We start from the raw sequence: 21,682 nt of genomic DNA, 5'->3' as shown, positions 1-21,682 counted from the left end.
ACTCGATCCCCCAATGTGGGATCACGCCCTGAGCTGAAGGCAGATGCTCAGCTGCTAAGCCACCCAGGCATCCCACATAACATGGAGAATCTAAATAGCTGCATGAAAAGAAAAATCATAATGCAAACTCATTGAAATGAATCTACCATTTTATATAATTTCATATGGAAAATGATGGCCATTATTATCCACTTCACTAGTTTCTACTCTTGACTCGATTTTTCATTTTCTTTCATATTTTCCTTCTTTTTTCTTTCTTAATATGGCTACCTTGCTACTTTTGCACCTGATGCAACAATTTGATTTGAACACATTTCCATTTAAAATAAGTTAGAAAGTGGCCAGTAAGAACAAGTTGTCTAGCCACAAAACCTATGACTATTATAAACTCAAGAGCTAAGTTTTCATCCTTTCCAAATCATTATGATCACATGGTTAGAGGAGGGTCAGGAAGAGTGAGGTCTATAAGAAAAGAGGTAAATGAGGCTTAGTGACAAATGCTATCTCTGGGCACAGGACAAAGAAATGGTACAAGTCAGGGTGGAGGATGTATGTAAAGAGGGAAAGAAAAAAACAAAAGATATTTTGGGCCAGTAACAGTAATATGTCCTGTAGAAGCAAACAGAATAATGAAAACACTAAGTTTTCTCCATTCTCCACATAATTCGCCCTGCCTCTATGTTCATGTTCCCTTTTTCCAAGAAAGTCTTTGCCTACATCCCATTGATACCCTACAAGACTCAACGCAGGTGCCCCATCCACCCTATTTCAGGGAAGATTTCCCTGAGGCCCTTCCCTCAGCATTCTTAGCTGAAGGCCCCTCTGCATGTTCCCCAGCATTCTCTCTGATTTCTTGAATCCAGGTAGGACTTTCAGCCAGCACATTTGCAGCCACACAAATGGGGCTTTACGGTGGAGGTCATACTGATTGTTTGGTGCCATACAAGCCAGTTGTTATATATTTTAAATATCATTCCTTATCAGAGCTCTTAGTACATGCATATTCTTGATGCCCCCAAAGAAGAACAGAAGCTTCTTGAGAACAGACACTCTCCAGTATTCAGCACAAAGTCTGCAATACAAGAGGGGAGAATTCACTTCTATTGATGAAGGCCCATAAAAATGATATCTGAGGCAAGATAATGCCAATGTATAATTGGGAACAGAATTGAGTTACTAAAAGAGAACAGTAGATTGTTATTTCTTTAGTGTAATACAAAATCAGAGCTAATCATGTACCAAACTGAACTTATATGTAATAGATGTTGTGAACACACAGCACCAGCCCTCAAATTACATTATTTCTACCATCCCACCCCTTAAGAGACAGAATATGTCTACAAACTTTCTTTCTTCCTTTTCACCATACCAAGTTCAGTTAATGAAATATTATACATCAGAGTGCTTTAACGAGCACGAATTTTCACTGGCACACTGCAATATTAATTTGGCTTCTTCATTACGCTAATAAAAAGAATGGCTCTTTAACCACTTCCTTTCTCCCTTCTCTCTCCAAAACCAGTTACTCTATATAGTTCCCCCTTATATAATATGCACAGGCTAAAAATAATCATTATGGTTGGCTAAAAATAATCATTATGGTTGATAAAAATCAAAATAGTATTATGAAAGTACTTGACTTTAAAAAGGAAATTAATTTTAGGTTAATCAGAGAATATGTTTTAGTGTTTCAAAATTCTTGAACATGCTCAAAAACCACAAGAAGAAACTCAAGATGGAAAGTCAGAAGAACAGACCTAGAGCCCAGAGTCAGAGTGAAAGTTACACATCTAGGAGGGAGCAGTGTATAAATAACATCTGGAACTGTGAACATGAAAATCAATGTGTGTAAAGTAAGAAACATTGCTAGAACCCTGAAAGCACCCATATTTCAAAGTCAGAAGAAGGGAAGCTCACAAAGGCATGTGAGTTGCTGGAAAATGGAAAGAAAAATCTTTTCAAGTTGTGATAGTTTTTCTCCCATGGCTGCAGATGTTGAGCTTTCACAGATGACAGACAGATGCACAAAAACAGTTCAATGAGAAAAGCAGTTATATGATAATAGGTGTTCTAAGCCTAAAGAATGAACCACTAACATGGAAGCATGGACAGAAGGGGGGTTAGGGTGGGGAAGGAGAATTATTCAGTCTGGACTTGGAAGAAACCTGAGTTCCTTCAGATTCAGTCTAGAATAATGACAGAACTCAAATCCTTCCAGGTTTCCTCAGTTGCATTTTAACAGTATACATTAATATTCTCTCCTAGATTACTTGGGGGGACTCAAGAATTTTAATCAGCTTTTAAAATCAATGTCTTTGCGTTTTGCAGGTACCAAAGATGAAAAATGAAATGCTAGGAAGTGTTCTTGGGTTTCCATAATTTTAAATAATATGAGCTTGATTTCAAAAGATGGAGAAAGTTTTTCAAAATTAGAGAATAACTTCAAGACAGATTTTTAAAGTCTTATAGAACATTGAGGAGTTTTAATTCTTTCTCTGTAAAAATAATGTTTTTCTCTTATAAGCCACAGGTGAAAATATTAAAAGACCTTTGACCAAAAAGGTCGTTGGATTTTATTTTCACGGGTGTTTTATGGCAGTGTGGAATCTTTCTAATAAGAGAGCTTATCGGGCAGCCCAGGTGGCTCGGCGGTTTACCGCCGCCTCCAGCCCAGGGTGTGATCCTGGAGACCCAGGATCGAGTCCCACGTCGGGCTCCCTGCATGGAGCCTGCTTGTGTCTCTGCCTCTCTCTCTGTGTCTCTCATGAATAAATAAAATCTTAAAAAAAATAAGAGAGTTTATCTTTTGCTTTTTAAGAGCTTCCAAATTAAGAGGCTTGAAGTAAAGCAAATTTTAAAATGGTTTCAGATCCAGTGTGTGTTTTAATATAAAGAACCAATTTATCACGTTTGGCTGCACTTTCCTATAGAAGAAGAAAAGTATGTGGTCTTCTTTGTTATAAAAACAGAAACATCTGCTATCATTAAAGGTGCTGACTGGCAGCCTGCTGGCAGATGTGGAAAAGAAAAAACCTTCTCCTGTTGGAAGGTGTGTATTCGGCAAATAATAATGATTAAGGATAATTTTGGGGCCTTAAAATTATTTGATTGCCCCCGAAGCTTTTGTTTTCCAGTTGCTTTGACATATTTAATAATATTTAGCAATACAATAATCAGTGCTTACTTTCATTTGCCAACAGCTTCATTGGGATTTGGCATGTACTTTAGAGTACAGGTAAAACATCTCAGACTTTGAATCCATTTTATTTGGTTTAATGAGATGTGGGTTTTTATTTTCTTTTTTCCTAATAAGATGTTAAAATATTTTAATCCACAGTTTATTCCTTCCTCTTAAATACTAATTGTATTTTTCCTGGCTTTCCACTTAAGTAGAGATTTGAACAAAAGGATTTGGATGCAGAGGTGCGTAATTTCTTTAATCAAATGGAATTAACACCTCTCAGACTTTTAGGTCTTTAACAAGCCTACATATCACTTTTCATTTTTCCTTCAACACTAATCAGACTGCATTAAAAATTGATACTTTCAAATTCAAATGAATAAAGTCTTGCTCCGAGAGGCATCTTTGTAGTCCAAAAAAATATACTGTTTATAAACCAGTGACTTCAAGATTTCTAGTGTTTAAAAACCATCTTTTAAACTGCAAGAAGTGTGTAACTTTCAAATAATCTTTACTAAAAGGCTTTATTTTCAGTTTATTATTTTAAACTCAGATTCGTCCACAGAAATGGTTTTCAGGATGCCAGAGCTGTAGGAAGAGGCCCACTTAATTTATAGAGTTCTGCATATTTCTGTATATTTATAATGAAAGGTGGCAGACATCAACATTCTTTTAGTAATAAAATTTTTTAAGTTTAAAATTTAATAGGTGACTTTTAAAGCTTTGAATTCCAATAGTGGATAAAAGTTGTGCTTAATTACTTAGTATGAGTGAGGTCTCTACAATGAAAGAGAAGAGTAAGAAAGAAATTATGAAAACTCTACCACTTACCAGCTATGTGGGCTTGAGCAATACCTGCACTTTCACCATTTGTAAAATGGGCATGATAATACCTACCTCATCGGGGTAGTGTGAGGATTAAAAGAGGTATCCATGTAAAGTGGGTACATAGCTTGGCACACAGTAATCCTCAATAAATGCTAGACATTATTATTCCTATATCTACACACATATATTTACTTATGTAATTTGCCTGTATATTCATTTCACTTCCTAGACCCTTCTCCTTCCTTTTCAGCCACATGCATCAAACAAAGGGAAAATGTTATCCAAGTCTGTGCACAAAACGTAGGTCTTTTGCAATAAAAATGCCATTCATGATATTGATATTGTTAATCTAATACCTTCTGATTTTTTTGTTGATTTATTCTTTGATTTGACTCATGGCTACCTTATAGTTTACTATGCTATCACAAACCCTACTACTATGTCTCTTACTGCCTAAATTCTACTAAATTTTTGGGGGGTATGTTCTATAATATAGGAGCCAAAGGGGCTCTAGACCACAGATCTATCATCCTTAATTTTGGGCAATTCCTGACCGCAGACAAAATTTATAGCTAAGCTAATCCTTCCATAATATATTCAGACAGTGAGATGAAATTTTTACATGAGGATCTCAGTCTGAAACAGTATGTTTTTTATTAAATCCCTAAGTCCAACTACCAATTTTCAGGAAATACAGAGTAGAGAGGAACCTGCCCAACTGCACTATGTGGATGCCATTCTGCAAAACCCAGGCTATAAGAAATACTATAAAACAAACAATTCAGTTTCTTAAACAAACACATTGTAAAGAAAACCAAAAGGGTATAGAGGGAAATCTAGAGATTAAAAAGGACTTCGCATTATTTTTTTAAAGCAGTTAAGTGTTTAGGGACACAGAGTTGGGTAAAAAAGAAGTATAAGGAAAAATAAAAGTAAATTATTGTGAAAGTTTCATTAGTTGTTATTTTGGTGGGGAGGGGTTCTGATGGTGAGGGGCATATGGAAAACATCTGTTGTGTCTGGGAAATCTCTATCTCCTGATTTTGGTGGAGTTGTCACGGGGTTGGCTTCATAAAATCTCTTATGACAGTTTTTATATATGACTTTCTTTGTGTTATATTTAACAATAAAACATTTCTTAAAATCCTTATCTGAGGCAGTGGTGCTGACCATGGTTTTTTCAATGTGATCCTGCAGTGAGTCGATAAGTAAGTCTCCCACAGGCTTCCAGCCATTCCTCACAGCCTCCGCCTCCTTCATGTCAACATCCAGGTCATCCATGGCTCCCTGCAGGTCTCTGAGCTTCTCCAGTGCCTTGTCCACTTGCTTTTGCCAATTGCTAGTGACAGCATTTAGACTTTCCCACTTCTCTTTGACTTCAGAAGACTGTTTGCGCATGGCCTTGGCAATCTTTTGGGCTCTTTCCTCAGGAGTCAATTCTGTGATTTAAAAAAAAAAAAAAAAATTTGGAACCTGATCAACAGCCAGGTGTGAACACCACCTTTTGAAGGGTTGCCATCAGGTACATGGAGACATTGTTTACACAAATCAGGGGAAGAAAAAATTTCTCTCTACTCCCTTCACCTTCACCAATGGATTCCCTGCTATTTATCAAAAGAAGAAAGTAGTTACACAGAGTAATAAGTGGCCCAGTGGCTTCAGTGACTTGAATTTTAATATATTTACAAACCTTGAAATGTAACACAATAACTCAAAAAACAAAAGAATTTTTCTTTAACATAAATTCAGTTATATAAAATCCAAAGACAGTCTTTTTCATTTCATTGTCCTCAATAAAAATGGGAAATATAGTTAGGAGAGAAACAGCTTTAAGTTACGAGGAAAGACTCTGAGAAAATAAGGTTGAATTATCATGTTCCTTAGAAAAAAATAACTGAAGACAAATAATATATCTTAGCTACTTCATCATTGCTGAATCTGTATGGCAGTTCACCTTTAATATAGGGTACTTTCTATAGTCCAGACATGTAGCACATTCACAAACACTTCAACAGGAATACAGCAAGATTTCAAGGACCATCCCAAATATTTCATAGATTTCAAAGATTCCAGGATATCTGAATTAAAGTCAGACTTTCAGACAGGAAAGGGTAGGCATAATGCAAGGCCCTGCAAAGGCTACAAGACGAGCAAAAGAAAGAGGCAGAAATGAAAGTCAAGTTCAAACCCAGCTGTCAGAAACACAGAGATGAGAAGCTGACAAGAAGACAAGGGCAAAGGAATTTGATGAAAATAAAGCAGACACCCTCAAAGCAGTTTAGGTAGATTGCCAACTGAACACTCCTGGTCTTCAGTTCTCTCCATATCCAAGGCAATCCCCTTTCCTATCTCACTGCTTTGATGGTTGTTCTGCTGGGTCCACTGAAAACAGAAGCAAGTCAGAAACATACAATCAAGGTAAACTTTGGATTAGTTTAAGATAGAAATAATTATTCTTCTCTGTGATAAGATCCCAACTTTTAGTATCAATCACAGTGAAGCAACTCCACTTCACTTCAAAATATTTCATAGCATTCGTAAACATGAACTGAAGTTCACTGAAGTTCCTGGTAAGAGGAACTAAATAAATAAAGCCAGCTCTCCCAAATCATAACTCATATTTAACATAAATTCGTCCCCCTGTCTTTCTTTAGTATTATAACAAGTCAAGTTGAAGGGGACAGAACACATATTCTTACCTACCTATATTTCCAGAACAATTCTAGACATCAATATTTAGACTTAAAAACAGCTGTAATGAATCTCTGCGAACCAAATGGACCATGAAGAGTTCAGAAGCTACAGAACTCCGAATTACACTGCTGAACTGCTAGAGGCTATAGAGAGTCATGAATAATCCCTTGGCAACTGAACTGATTACCAGGAGATTCCATGTTATGATAGGTAGATAAACTGATTCCACCAGGAAGTGATAAATAAGGAAAACAAGTGAATTAAACACCCAGCTTCTAGGAGTGTTTGAGCTGGGATACAGTCCAGGACAACAGTGCTGGAGGAAAAGTAGGTCATTAGGCAAACCTTATTTAAATCCCTAAGTTAAAAAATGAGAACTACATCACACTTATATACAATATATTTAATATAAATATAAAATGCCATATTTTATATGCTCTGTTTCTATAAATGCTTATCATGAATAATATAAAATATAGAAAATAAATAAATGTTATTTATGTGAGATGAAAAAAGTCACTCTTACTAGTCCCATGAGAAAGGGAGTGGTAATTTTTATGATGGCAGCACCTGTGTTTGTTAATAAGTCACTCAGGCTTTTCCAAAGATCTATTTTAAGCACTTGTGTTTCACTGGCTTTTGTAAAAGAAAAAGATACAGTACTAATTTCTGAACAGACAACTTAATTATGATGATTTTTCCCTGGATAAAGTAAAAAACTGTTTCTGAGTCAGTCACTGAATAACCTGGCAGGGAGACACACAGCTTCTTTGTCCTGTGACAAAACACTCAACATGGATGGGACATTTTTGTCTTCACTTAATGTAAAATCTTTTGATTGAGCAGTCCCTTTGTGTGGTATTTATTATATAATTCCTACACAAGCAGCTAGTCAAAAGAAAAGAAAAGCTCTGTGTTCAATTCCCCATCTGTTTGCCAGAAAGGATACCTATTAACTGATCACAGAGTCAGAATAAAAGTGCCTCCCTATTACAGTACCAATCTCAGTTTAATGCATACTTTAAACCAAGAACAGAGGGAAGCGTGAAACCAAACAAAAATTTTTCAGAACGTTTGTGAAACGGGTAACAGGTAGCAACAGATGAAATATCAAGTCATGATGATGTGGGGTTAAGAGAATAGAAAAACAAATGAAAGCAGCAAACACACACACACACACACACACACAGAAAACAAAAAAAGAGAAGAAACTAATAAAAGGATATAATTACATTTGTAAAATCCTCTAGTTGTTTGAAAATCAAAGGACTGTTTCCTTCAAAATTTCTGAAGAGATTTTTTTGCCATAAATTTTAAGACCCTCATGCAGGAAGTGGAGAATCTTTCAGACCCAGTGGTTCAGAATTCAGAGTACATATTAGAAACCCCTCTGAGAGTTTGTTTGCTTGCCTGTTTGTTTTTACATACAGATCCCCAGAGGCCCTACCCCCAAAAATTAAGAGATCAGATTTAGTTGGTCAACAGTGAAGGGCAAGATGGGTATATTTTAAAAGCTTCCCAGATGATTGTAATGTGTTGCCAGGACAGAGCACCGCCAGCTTCCTGGCTTACAAATTGATCTCTCTGGTCCCTGCTGCTGAAGCTGGAGTATTTCCACTCCGGTGAGTTGTGTCATTCCCACGCAACTGGCAGGGCCACTAAATACTGGAGACCACAGAGCAAATGAAGCTCAGAGATAAGAGGGTAATCTAATTTGCATTTGAAAAGGCAGTAATAGAGGCTAATCTGAGAGAAGGAGGAAACAGCAGGATAAAAACCAAATAAATTTACTGACAATTTTCAGACCAGAAGAGCTTTTTCTGTCACTTTCCTATTCCCTGAAGTGTGTGTGTGTGTGTGTGTGTGCACGTGCGTGTGTGTCCTTCTCTGGATATTTTTGAGGGGCAGCACTCTTTTTCCATTCTCGTCCGGAACTTCAGGCCTTCCCTTTTAACTGAACTTCAGGCCTTCCCTTTTTAACTTCAGGTGCAATTATATTTACTTTCTATATTTATATTATACATTTATACAAAACATGTAACAGGTTAATTTTTGTTAACCATATTGTTATATTAATTTCGTAGTTATATAATTTAAAATAGTGATTTATTATGTTACAATAGATACCTATCTTTTAAGACAGATTTAGTAACAATCTTTTAGAAAGAAGAGAAGAAAAAGAAAACAAAAGAGGGAAGAAAGCAACAATCAGACCTAAATTTTCCTCTCTTGTTCAATTATTTTTATTCTTCAACTATGCAAATTAATTGGTGGTATTTATACCTTACTATGCCATGGAAAGAAAGACTGCCCCATGATTCCCTGGAGTGAGGTGGCAAACAAAACTGGACCAAGAGCAGAGTCTAGGGTTGGGGCCAGCCATGATTGTATCATGCCCTTTGCTCCTAGGAGAGCTAAATGATGCTCATCTCACTTTTATCAAGTGGGAACTCATATTTCTCAGTGGGAAAACTTTTTGGACAAAGGGCTTCATTTACCTCTAAAATTGAATTTTTTTTTAAGATTTTATTTATTTATTCATGAGAGATGCAGAAAGAGAGGCAGAGACACATGCAGAGGGAGAAACAGGCTCCACACAGGGAGCCCAATGCAGGACTCGATCCTGGGACTCCAGGACCATGTCCCTGAAGGCAGATGCTTAACCACTGAGCCACCCAGGCATCCCTAAAATTGAATTCTATAAGAAAGCCAAAGCCAACATATATCTCAAAGAAATCTTAACAGTAGAGAGGAAAATAGTCTCCTTATGCATGCTTATACAAAAACATTTTACAATAAAAAAATTAAATTACATGTTTCTCCAATGAAATAATATAAAACTCTATTAGAATCAGCCCAATTGCTTTAAAGATCTTCCATATTTATTGCATCCTCTTTTTTTCAATAGGAAATTGACATTTATAACTTCACTGTGACTTTTTATTTATAGGTTCTAAAGTCTTATGTCATACATGTTTTCTTTCTTTCCATCTTGGTTTGGCAATATCCAGTCTAGAGACCAGTATGTCCTCAATATATAATTAGTGAATTGAGCTGGGCTCAATGGAACTTTTAGCTTAACTCTTTCCTGAGAATACTCAACTTTATAACTTCAAGTGGAAATCTTTCCATTTATTTTTCCTTCCTCCTCCCTACACTGATCTAAAGTGAGTTATAAAAAAGGTTTTTACCGTGAAAGAGAAGGATAAACCTTACAAAGTTATTTCAAGTATGGTAGTTCCAAATATCTTACTTGCACTGTTCTTTTTTTTTAACATGTATTTCACCAAGTGATGAAAAGGAAATATTAAGACAAGCAAACATAGGGAAAAAAAATTAAAACCTTCCAGAGTAGCATTTTCACTCCTGGACAATCTAGTGTATGGAAAGATTAGGAGATCATATGCCATTTCAAACACTAACAAATTATGTAATCATAAACATATTCCTTATCTCTTTGAACTTCAGTTAGTAACTATAAAGTAACTGGCACATGCCTGGCACACAGGAGGGCGTCAACAAAGGTCAATTTCTTTTATGATTCCTTTTATGATTTTATTACTAAGTCTGGGAGGTTTAGACATCTGTAGGGATTTTTAGACAAGCAAACCAATAGATTAGCTAACAAGAATTCATAGGAAAAAAACAAAGCACTCCCATGTCTAGAGACTCGACTTGCTCTTTCTCTCGTTCTCTAACTGCCCTCCATTTCTCTCTTTCCTTCATAACCAAAAGGTGATTAAAATAATGGGAAATATATTCTCTTCACGTTTTCTGATTACATGATTAAGATTAACTTAATCTCTCTGATGATCAGTGTTTAAGAGGACTCCACCCATTTCCTATTTTGTATGATGATAACAATCATTATGAACTAGATTACAAGTGCATCATCAAGGGCCATCAGCTGATTACTGTAATATTTCTAATTATGTTAATCTATATATTGTAAGAGTGACAATAGTAAGATGTTACCCAGACTAGATTAACCTGTTAATGTGAAGCCTAAATCTTTCAGTAGGAATATCATAAAGATGATATGGATTCATCCATGCTGCCAAGGGGTTTCTTAAATCCTTAAGTGGGGAAAAAAAGGACAGTGAACAGAGACATTTAGAGAAAAGCAAGAACTCCAAAGTAAAGAAATTTAGGGAGTATCTTCCACAAAAACCCACATGCAAAGTCTTAAGAGAGAGAAGGAAAATGGAGAGGAAGCTAGAAATGCAGAGCACACTGTGGAGGGAGATAAATGGTGCTTCTGTTCAGAGGTAAATGGAGGTAGAACCAAAGTCAAGACACTTCTAAGTTTTATTCTTCTTGTAAAGTGAGCCAAAGTAAATAAACCCAGCATTGAGTTGCGCAAGAAGTAAGGACAGATTGTTAAGAAAATTCACCTCTAAGGAAAGGAACAGGAATATAAGAGATGCCATGGAACAGAACTGGCTAAACCACCTGACATCCAGCTTTCAATCTTCTGTAACTTAGTATTCCCTGAATGTCCTCATCCTAATGGCCATTTTGTAATTTATTCAAGTCATTTATGAGTGCTAGAACAGCTGCAGACAGGTCACTGGGGGTTGAGGGATGGCACTGCAAAGAAAGAAGGGAAGCTGGGAATGTAAAATCCAGGAGGGAAAGGATATGTTTTGTTCACTATTGTATCTTCAGTATCTAGAATACTTAGCCATTCTTGCAGAAGAAGTGAAGTATGTCTTATGTTTATGTAATGCCATAATAAGTGAGGAGTTTAACTGAAGAGAAGATTTTACGTCTTTGCTAGCCTTAAACTTCTTTAAAAATGGCAACTCCTCTAATTCACTCTAGAAGATTACAGCTTTCCAGAGGGACAACAAAAACAACAACAAAATAAGTACACCAACCCATTAAAAGAGTTTAGTATCCCCCTATTCTTTATGTTTAAAAAAGTAACTTCCCGGATGTCTATTACAACAGAATACATACATGTAAAATACTGTCATCCTTTTTATGAGGCAAATGTAATTTATGGATGGTTGCAACAGTGATTAGAGAATATAACAGATGGTAAACAATTAATTTAAAATGTTGTGCCCATCAAACTAACCTTTGTTATTATATAATTCTTCATCAAGAATGTTGATATGTTTATTTAAATTGGATTTCATTACTATGGTACTCATTGTCATGCAAAAAAGTTTTAGAAATTTTTACCCAATCAGTAGGCTTAGTCAGCCAACACATATATTTTAGGAAAGCTGAAGACTAGATTCATTACACCCATACATACATTATAGAACTTTAATTTGGGAAGGATCACATTGCTGCTCTGTATTTAAGAATACTGAAAAAGAAAGCAACATTATATTTTTCTATGCTTTTTCATGCATTACAACATTACTAATCTAGTTTGGATTTGAGAAGCTAATTAAATTATTGTCTTGGTCTATAGGCCTGAAAGCTATGATTTATCCTTCAAGTTTTTATATGAAAATTAAAAAGACAAAGTCTAACATTGCCCAACCACCTTTTCTCCTGATGCTAGAAATTAGTGAACTGGTATGCCATTCTATTAAGCAGCCTGGTATTTCAGTAAAGAAAAAGCAACAGCAAAGGGAAAAGTCAAGAGTTACAAAATGTATTTAATTATTGTATGACATTTCTTTAAAGTCAAAAAATATAGAAAATTATTTCTACTGTATAGCTGGAAGTACTTATGATTACTGGGGTAATGGAGAGAGTATACTATGGTGGTTAAGAGCACTAAGTTTGACACTAAGCCAGACATGGGAGTTTCAGCTCTGTCATGAGTGACAGGAGCTTCCACACCTCTCAAAGACTTAATTTCCTTATCTCAAATGGGTGGTAACAGTATTCATACCTCAATGAGTCGTTACGAGGATTAAAGGTAACAAGGTATGTGAGGTACCTGGCATAGTGCCTGGCACACTGTAAGCACCTGATCAATGTTGCCTTGTGAACATCTATGTCTACTAACATTTCTCTCCCTTTCTTCTTGGGCATTGGCTCTTCCCCCATTTAATATTATTTTTGTAGCATGGGTGTGCCAAATCCCAGTAGACTCTGAGCTCCATGTTACTCAAGCTGAGTCCATAAGAGCCCTCTCCTGTAATGTGCTGGATTGAAAGAAGCGCTGTCTCTCCTTGGTGGTATGAGGTATGTGATCATAGGAAAGCTAAGAAAATCAAAACTTGTAGAGGGAGACAGGAAGACAAAGAAAAAAGGCTTCTGGGTGGCATTTCAGTCCCTGTGGCTGGCTGTGACCTTGCCCTTAATGTAATTTGGCTATGGGAGTTAATACATTTCCCCTTGTGCCTTTGCTTATGGATGTTGGGTGTCTGCCATTTACTATGACTAGGGTTCTAATTAATAAAGCTGTTACTAGGAAAACAAAAATGCCCTGAGAGAAAACACCCATCATTTTTACTAGCCTAATTATTTAGGCTATAATATGTAATTTGGTCTCATTTTATGAGATGCAAGGAAATAATTACTGCCATCTCTTCCTGTAAACTTAAGTTATATTAAGAATCAGTATAAAAGTAACTTCTACTAAACTATATGATAATTCCACATTTTCATTCATTTAATGATCGTGAAATTTTATTCACACAAGTTTGCTAATATTGGCATAAAATGGACTCACACAGTGGACTGAAAATGTCATTTATTACTTCATTACATCATATATAAGATTTTGCATAAGAGAAAAATACTCCTAATAATTATCTTTTTAAAATACTATGAAACATTTAATATTTAAAAGAAAATAGTACACCGTGAGTTTAAATATTAACTACTAGTAAAGAAAAATAGCCAGCTGTCAAAGATCAAAGATGAAAAATATTAATCCATAATACTTTTGTATCTGAAAAATGATCAACCATTAATCAGAAGTACAGACATACATAATTATATGAAGTACACACACACACAATAATTTACAAAGTATAAAAAGAATAAATAAAATAATAGATGTCCTTTTTCCAGGACTAATCATTAAAAATGAAACAGAATCAACTCATCAAGTATAACAGGCTGAAAAAGAAATGATGTTCTAAGAGCCTGGAATAAAATAATAGTTATAGCAATAGTAATGCCTTAACTGGAATAGATTCTAAAGAGGACTCATGGGGGAATTGATAAATAAAATAATGCAATCTTTTTTATCTTAAAAATGAAAAGCTGAGAAGAGGAAAAGAGCTTGTCTATACCCACAGATACAATAAATTGTACAACTTTCTAAATACTTTTGGAGGTGATCTATCCTATAAAAGTGTTCGCAGGCTTATTTAGCAATTGATACCATAACCTCAAATCATAAAACATAGATGCACATTTGTGCACATGCACGCCGGCATCTCTATGCGGTGTGGAGACAGGGATGCTGATGTGAAATCACTAACTCCTCTGTGCAAATCCGACTTTTAACCTGAACTGCAGGTGACACAGAGGTGAGAAAGCACATGTTCTCCTTGATTATCTCGAGAGGTTTAGGGGCTGAAGTGGGCTAGGCTGACTATGGCTAAGTCCACAGGTGTCCTGTACGTCTACCTTCACCATGCAGCCAGGTGATTTTCAGAAGGAAGTGCAAGCTGGGCTGAAAACAGTCAGGGGTAAAAGAAGGCAGGGGAATTAAGGGAGAAACCAAGGAACAGCAGTGCAGGGTGAATAGGCTCCAGATTCCAAAAGTAGAGGAGTCAAGTCAGTGGCCAATAAGCAGAGACACAGAGGAGATAAAAAAGGAAGAGATGGTAAAAGTCAGCCAAAACACTGCAGGTTAAGAAAGGTCACCCACATAAAAGCTTTGAACTCTGTTCCTGGATCTACCCCGATGTTAGCTGGTGGCCTTGTTCCACATCACAGTATTTTCTTGGTAGAAAGAAAGAAAGAAGAAAGGAAGGAGGGAGGGAAGGAAGAAGAAAGAAAGGAAAGAAGGAAGGGAGAGAAAAAAAAAGAAAGAAGAAAGAACGAAAGAAAGAAAGAAAGAAAGAAGAAAGAAAGGAAGGAAAGGGGAAAGGGGGGAGGGGAGGGGGAAGGAGAAACAGAAAGGGGAAGGAAGACAGAGAGAGAAAGGAAAAAGCATCTTGCTTTATGTGCCTGACTCATTGGGATAGTTAGAGAGTGGTTTTAGAAGTACAAAGAACAAAAAAAAAAAAAAAAAAAAAGAAGAAGTACAAAGAACAATACAAAGATGATGAGAGATTTACTCTTCTTTCTACCTTTTCACAGATATAGACCAGGTGATTAAAATCAAATGAAAAACAATTCAATGTGTTAAATGACATGATACAGATGTAATCAAATTAAAAAGTTTCATATTGCTCAAACCAGATAAGGGAGGGCTACTGATAAAGCTGTGAACTCCACAAAATATCTGTAATTATTCAGACGATTTCAGTTCAATTAAAAATCATATTTACTTAAGAACCATTTATAAGTGGAATGAGTTATTCTGAGTTAGTGCTCCAGACAGCTACACCTTACCTATTTAGCCCTGTGTTTTTATGGCTGCCATTTAAAAAAGAAATATACTAAAATATAGTATAAATTCCTATGCCTTCTCATAGCTGATTTATGTTCTGTCTTCAAAAATAAACCATAATTCATAGCTCAGTTTTTCTTTTATTGTAAAAAACCCCAAAGACTCTCTGTTTTGTTTTATTTTAGAAGTCTCATATATCCTTTCTATAATTTCTTTCTCTTTCTTGCTGTCAAACTGCCAGCAGTCATCGCTCACTGCTACCCTTTTCCCTGTCCTGACATTTCCACTTTGCCACATATCCACAACTCACTGGGAATCAAGTTAAACTAGTTACAACAGTATCTAAAGTAGGAGTTAATACCTCTGAGAGAGCAGCTTTGCTATGAGTAAGGGGAGGATCTTCACTGTATTTGCTGTATAATATCTATTTTTGGCTGCCTAGATCATTTTTCCACACTCTTTCAGCTTCTCAATAAGTGAGAAAGGTCACTAAGCCAGGGAAGGGCTGAGCTCTGGACACAGATCTTGGCAACACAGCAGAGAGATGACAGGAAAGCATGGAGAAGAGATGAGAGAGAGAAGCATCAGGAAGACACTGAGCCTTTGACAGTTGGGACAGGATGAGCAGGGGCTGGGTGGGCAAACAAGGAAGGAGTCAGAAATCAGGTAAAATAGACCCACAGGCAGAAAAAAACAAACAAACAACAACAACAACAATAACAACAACAACAACAAAACAGGATAGGTGGCAACAGGATAAAGGCAAGGAAGACCATAACTGGCAGATCGTCCCTAGCAGTTTGGTGTCAAATGGACATCAGTTTGGGGAGGAGAGAGAGAGAGGAGAGACTGCTACCCAGTAAACTGAGGCCAATCCCTGTGCAGCTTGTGTGCCAGGTGTAGGAGCTCAGGTGCCATCCTAGAGGCTATTGGTGGTTTTTAAACCAGGGGAGCAAATGCCAGTTCTGAGTTTCCGATTTATCATTGTACTGTCTATGTTGATGCAAAGATACCAACTGAGAAAGAACTGACAATACTCCTAACAAGGAATGGCAAGGGCTTAAAGCCAGGCAGTAATATTAGTGATTTTTATTTTTTTTTAAGATTTTATTTTTTCATGAAAGACACAAGAGAGGCAGAGACACAAACAGAGGGAGAAGCAGGCTCCATGCAGGGAGCCCAATGTGGGACTCCATCCCAGGACTCCGCGATCACACACACCCTGGGCCGAAGGCAGGTGCTCAACCACTGAGTCACCCAGTAGTGATTTTTAAATATTTAAAATATACATACTCAAAAGATGATAAGGGACTAGATCTTAAAAGTTCTCATCACAAGGAAATAGAATATGTAACTGTATATGGTGATGGATATTAGCTAGACTTATGGTGATTGGCTTATAATATATACATACATCAAATCGTTATGTTGTATCCCTTAAACATCTACAATGTGTCAATTATATCTCAATAATAAGGGGGTGGAGGGGAAATACCTAGCAGAGCATACCTTATGAGATTCTTTATCAGCAACTTATCATTTGGTTGAAATAATTAATTTGCTTCTTTTTAATAGCCTTTGTCAATTAACAGATGCCTGAGAGCAATTCATACCTATATTACTGGGCAGTAAAGTAAAATGCCACAGGTTGCCTTACACACACACACACACACACACACACAAACACATAACACTATAAGAATTGATAATTGAAAAAAACAACAAAAAAAAAGGAGCTGGCAGAAAAAAGGCATTTAGAAACATGCAGAGAAGTACTTTCTGAAATAGTTACTTAAAAGTAAAGAGATGGATCCATTTGGTGTATACACAGCATATTCAATAAATAAATGCTTATTAAATAGAATAAAAAATCATATCATTTCTCCCCGCTCTATTCCCTTTAACAGTGAGTACTTCACGTAGCATCACACAAGATAACTAATGTTCAAATGCTCTCTATTTCTGATAGCAGCTCTACATAATTCATGGTAAACAACAAAAGTATAAAAGCTATTACGGATAATTTTCTTTCATTTACTTTTAACAGCAGGTAAAATCAGCCACCATTGCAGAAAGCAATATCACAAAAGGAGGAAAGCATAAAAATTGCAAATCATAAAAAAAACAAAAAGAAAGAAAATCATAAAGTTACATTAATGACTTTTTCTCTTGCCCCCCCCAATAGAATATTTGAAAGAGGGCTTAGAAACATACCTAATGTAACAGCAAAATAAGAACTCAAAAAAGTGATATTATCTTACCCCTGAAATGGACTAACCAGGAGAAGGAAAATGTATAGCAAAGGGAAGCTTTAGTGATACAATAACACTTTTTTACTGCTATGAAGTAGATTATAAAATGCTTCCTCTATTCACTGGAAAGTACTGGGGAAGCAGGGAGACAAGAAACTCAGATTTAAGGTGAATTTCAAATTGGATAGGGTGAGATGAGTAAACTTATTTTTCTTCCACGCTTAACATCAGCAATTGTAATAGTGCCTTCTTTCTTGTATTGAGTTGAAATGTTCTGTCCGACTTTCCAGGTCCTCTGCAATCTGAACCAGACAGCACGTACAAGCCCCTCACTGCCACCTCCTGCCCAGGCACAGGGCCGCTTTGCTCCTCACTGCTGCACTGCTGCTTGTGATGATCCTGTCCCGGTGGGTCATTCCTCTTAACTGAGCCTGCTCACTGACCAAGCATCGTCACAGGTGCGCTCAGCTCATGCACGCGTTCATTCAGCAACTGTGCATTAAGCACCCAATTTGTGTGTATGTGTGTAAGCTGGGTGCATAGACGTGTGTGTGTGTGTGTGTGTGTGTGTGTGTGTATAGTACACATATAACAAAGAACATTGTGATCTTTTTTTTTTTTTTAGAAGATAGTGATCTTGATGGTAAATTTATTCAGTCTGAAGTAGAACTACTCTGACAAAGGCTGAGTAGGAAAATAGCTACTTGTCCAAAGGCCTGCTCCAGTTTCGGCCACAAAGAAAGCATTTTTCCAAATGTACTTTCCTTACAAGTAATAAATGTTCATGAATTATGCTGCTGGACACAGCATGAGGCAGTCTTTCAGATCTGCCTTCACTATGTGAAGTAAATGATGAAAAAATATTTTGAATGGCATGTTTGTTTTTAAAAATGCATCAGAATGCTTTTATTGCCAACAGTGAAAAATCACAATAAAGATCTATGTTGGCCTCCAAATTCATCTCTTAAATTTACTGTGTGACTGACTGCTATTTCCTACTAAGGCAGTTACTGTTTCCATTTTCAGCCAAAGTACATAAAGAGTGCATAAATAGGTTAACTTTTTTTTTTTAAGATTTATTTATTCATGAGAGACACAGGGAGAGGCAGAGACACAGGCAGAGGGAGAAGCAGGCTCCATGCAGGGAGTCTGATGCGGGACTCGATCCCAGAAGTCCGGGATCATGATCTGAGCCAAAGGCAGATGCTCAACCGCCAAGCTACCCAAGTGTCCCAGGTTAATTTTAAATTACCTAAATTCTGTTGTCTGCTTGGAAAAGAAAAGTGTTTACTTTGGAGTCTAATTTTAAAAAGGAATCTGTAAAAACAGAAGCTTAAAAAGATCTTTATGATTATTTAAATATTTCTATGTATTTTATTTTATTTTTAATATATATTTTTTAATTTATTTATTGATGAGAGACACACAGAAAGAGAGAGAGTCAGAGACACAGGCAGAGGAAGAAGCAGACTCCATGTAGGGAGCCCGACATGGGACTTGATCTCGGGGCTCAAGGATCAGGCCCTGGGCTGAAGGCGGTGTTAAACTGCTGAGCCACTCGGGCTACCCTGAACTGTATTTTAAATATCACTCCTCCAGTTGCAATCATTTATCACGTAATGTGTTTGAATAGAAGAAATGTACATTTTTCTTTCTCAAAGAAATTACTTTTAGTTACAGCATGCCTTTTACCAAATCTATTTGCAGTTAATTTCCTTTTAAATTAAGAATATTGACGTATACATTTTATTTTTTAATATAAAAATCTGGATATTAAATAATGACATATTGGATTAAACTAACGAATACTTGGAAGAAATTTTTTTTATATCAGATCCTGAAATGCTGAGAGGAAATTTCCTACTTGATGTCGGGTTTTTGTTCTCCTCACATGTGTTTTTATGATGTATGAAAAAAAAGCTCACCTGTTTTTTTAGCTTGTTTTTTTTTTTAAAGATTTTATTTATTTATTTGACAGAGAGAGAGAGAGAGAGATCGAGGGAACAAGCAGGGAGAAAGGCAGGGGCAGAGGCAGAGGGAGAAGCAGGCTTCCTGCCAAACCCAGATCCCAATGTAGGGCTCAATCCCAGGACCTTGGGATCATGACCTAAACCAAAGGCAGATGCATAACCCATTGAACCACCCAGGCGCCCCAATCTCACCTGTTTTTGATTGCAGGTCTCTTCTTGGTTCCTCTGGGGCCTCAATTGGCTGATCAGCCAGGAAAACTCGAGCTTGGTCTATAGCATTCAGGACAGAATACTCTTTCTCCTTTAACTCACGTCTCAGGGCCTTTGCAAAGAGAAGCAAAAGTTGAGTTTGTAACCTACTGTGTTCACCAAGTAATGAAACATCTTCAATTAGACTACTGACCATACTTGTCAAGGGAATGACTAATATACCCTTTAAGCAAAGTTCGAAGTGAAAATATAAATTTGACACATATGAATGATGAAACATGAATAAAAGCAAAGATGATAGGGCTTAAATATGCAAAACAAAAATCTTTAACGTGTTTACCTAAGGGAAACTGTTATAGTATATTTGAACTTACACAAAATGTAGTTTTAGGGTTATCACTACTGTCAGATTGCTAAAGTAAAATAGCCTGTTCAAAGATACCTTTGTCTTGTAAGACTGACAAAAAAAATTACATCCAATGGTACAGAAGAAGGCAATTTCACAAGTAGTAATGAGATCCTCGAAGTGTTTTACATTCTTTAGAATATATTAAGGAAAAAAACTAAGAGATGGAAACAAATTAAAGTACATGAAATCAAAACTAAACCAAAGAGAACACATAAAAGACAGTCTCCAATTATCTTCCAATACGTTCCATCTCTCATGCTGAGGCAATTATGATTTTTCCCTTGTGAGGTTTTTCATGCAAATTTATGATTCTCAGAACAGTCTGCCTTTAGTACTTTTGTTCTTTTAAGTGGGGTTAAACTTTCACCTCTGCTCCCATAAAATGTTTGATGATTAGGACTCTAATTGACTAGAGTTTAAAAACAAAGCTCACTCACTGACTACTGTAAGGTAAGAGGAAATGAAGATTTCCTCATGTACTATTTGAATGCTGGAGCCAAATCAGAATTGTTGCTAATATTATTGTTATCCTCTTAAAATTATGTACATAAACACCTGCTAGGTCTAATATTTTGCTTCTAGTGCACTTCTCTGACAATGCATTATGAAAACTCTGTTTTTTTTGTTTTCTAAAATATTGTATTCTAGTACTACTTTAAAATCAATACAGTTTTTGCCTCTAAATACAATTTTTTTAAAAAATATTTTATTTATTTATTCATGTGAGAGACACACACACACACACACACACAGAGGCAGAGACACAGGCAGAGGGAGAAGCAGGCTCCATGCAGGGAACGTGATGTGGGACTCGATCCCAGGTCTCCAGGATCACGCCCTGAGCTGAAGGCAGGTGCTAAACTACTGAGCCACCCAGGGAGCCCACAACTGTTTTTTTAAGTAGCATTTAACATAACTATGTTGGAATGTCAGGATATTTGCAGGCTAAATCTTCATCTTCCATACTAAATAAAGGGAAAAAAAATCTAAAAAACACCAGAACAATCATCTGATGTGAAAACCAGAGCTAAACACCAGAAAAACATCAGTAATGAATTTATTTTTTAAAAGATTTTATTTATTTGAGAGAGAAAGAAAGCACACACAGGAGCGAGTGAAAGGGGGTAGGGGTAGAAGAGAAAGAAAATGGAGAGAATCTTAAGCAGCTCTCCACTGAGCATGGGCTCGATCCCATCACCCCTGAGATCATGACCTGAGTGGAAATCAAGTGTCGGACACTCAACAGACTGAGTCACCCAGGTGCCCCACCTATAATAAATTTAAAAGAGAACATTACTGGTGTGGAAGGGTGAAGGGAGATGAGTGACAGAACTTTGTTTTTTTGTGATAAGCAATGTAAATATTATCTGACTTTTAAGCTACTTATAATTATTACCTTGACAAAAAATTTAAATTAAAAGAGTAATGCGAACAACAGCAAAAAAGCACCATTCCCTAAAATCCATAGATACATTTATAGCATTTATATAACCAGACAATGAAGCAAGCACAAGGCAGTAAATTCTCACATCAGTTAGCACCTGTGAGCATCAAATGACTATGTGACAAAACCTTCACCATCTCTATTGAGAAATGCAGCTCGTGAAGAAGTCCCAAGGTGTGACATTCAAGACTATCTTCTGACATTTAAAGTTT

At 36.5% G+C, this 21,682-nt stretch overlaps 1 protein-coding gene across 12 annotated transcripts in view; it reads right to left on the bottom strand.

Annotated features, from left to right (window-relative positions):
• The window catches only part of UTRN (utrophin), a 497,383-nt gene that overhangs the window by 89,433 nt on the left and 386,268 nt on the right, over positions 1-21,682 (bottom strand). For all 12 annotated transcript variants that reach the window (XM_049113409.1, XM_025422487.3, XM_025422483.3 and 9 more), the window contains 2 exons: positions 19,600-19,729; positions 5,180-5,448 (listed from right to left, as the gene is read on the bottom strand). In XM_049113409.1, the coding sequence (XP_048969366.1) occupies positions 5,180-5,448; positions 19,600-19,729 (399 nt within the window). The remainder of the gene's footprint in view (positions 1-5,179; positions 5,449-19,599; positions 19,730-21,682) is intronic.

This window comes from Canis lupus, chromosome 1 (genome assembly GCF_003254725.2).
Source record: "Canis lupus dingo isolate Sandy chromosome 1, ASM325472v2, whole genome shotgun sequence".
Taxonomy (NCBI): Eukaryota; Metazoa; Chordata; class Mammalia; order Carnivora; family Canidae; genus Canis; species Canis lupus.
The sequence above is the reverse complement of the archived record's forward strand: the minus strand, read 5'-3'. Positions and strand labels throughout refer to the sequence as shown.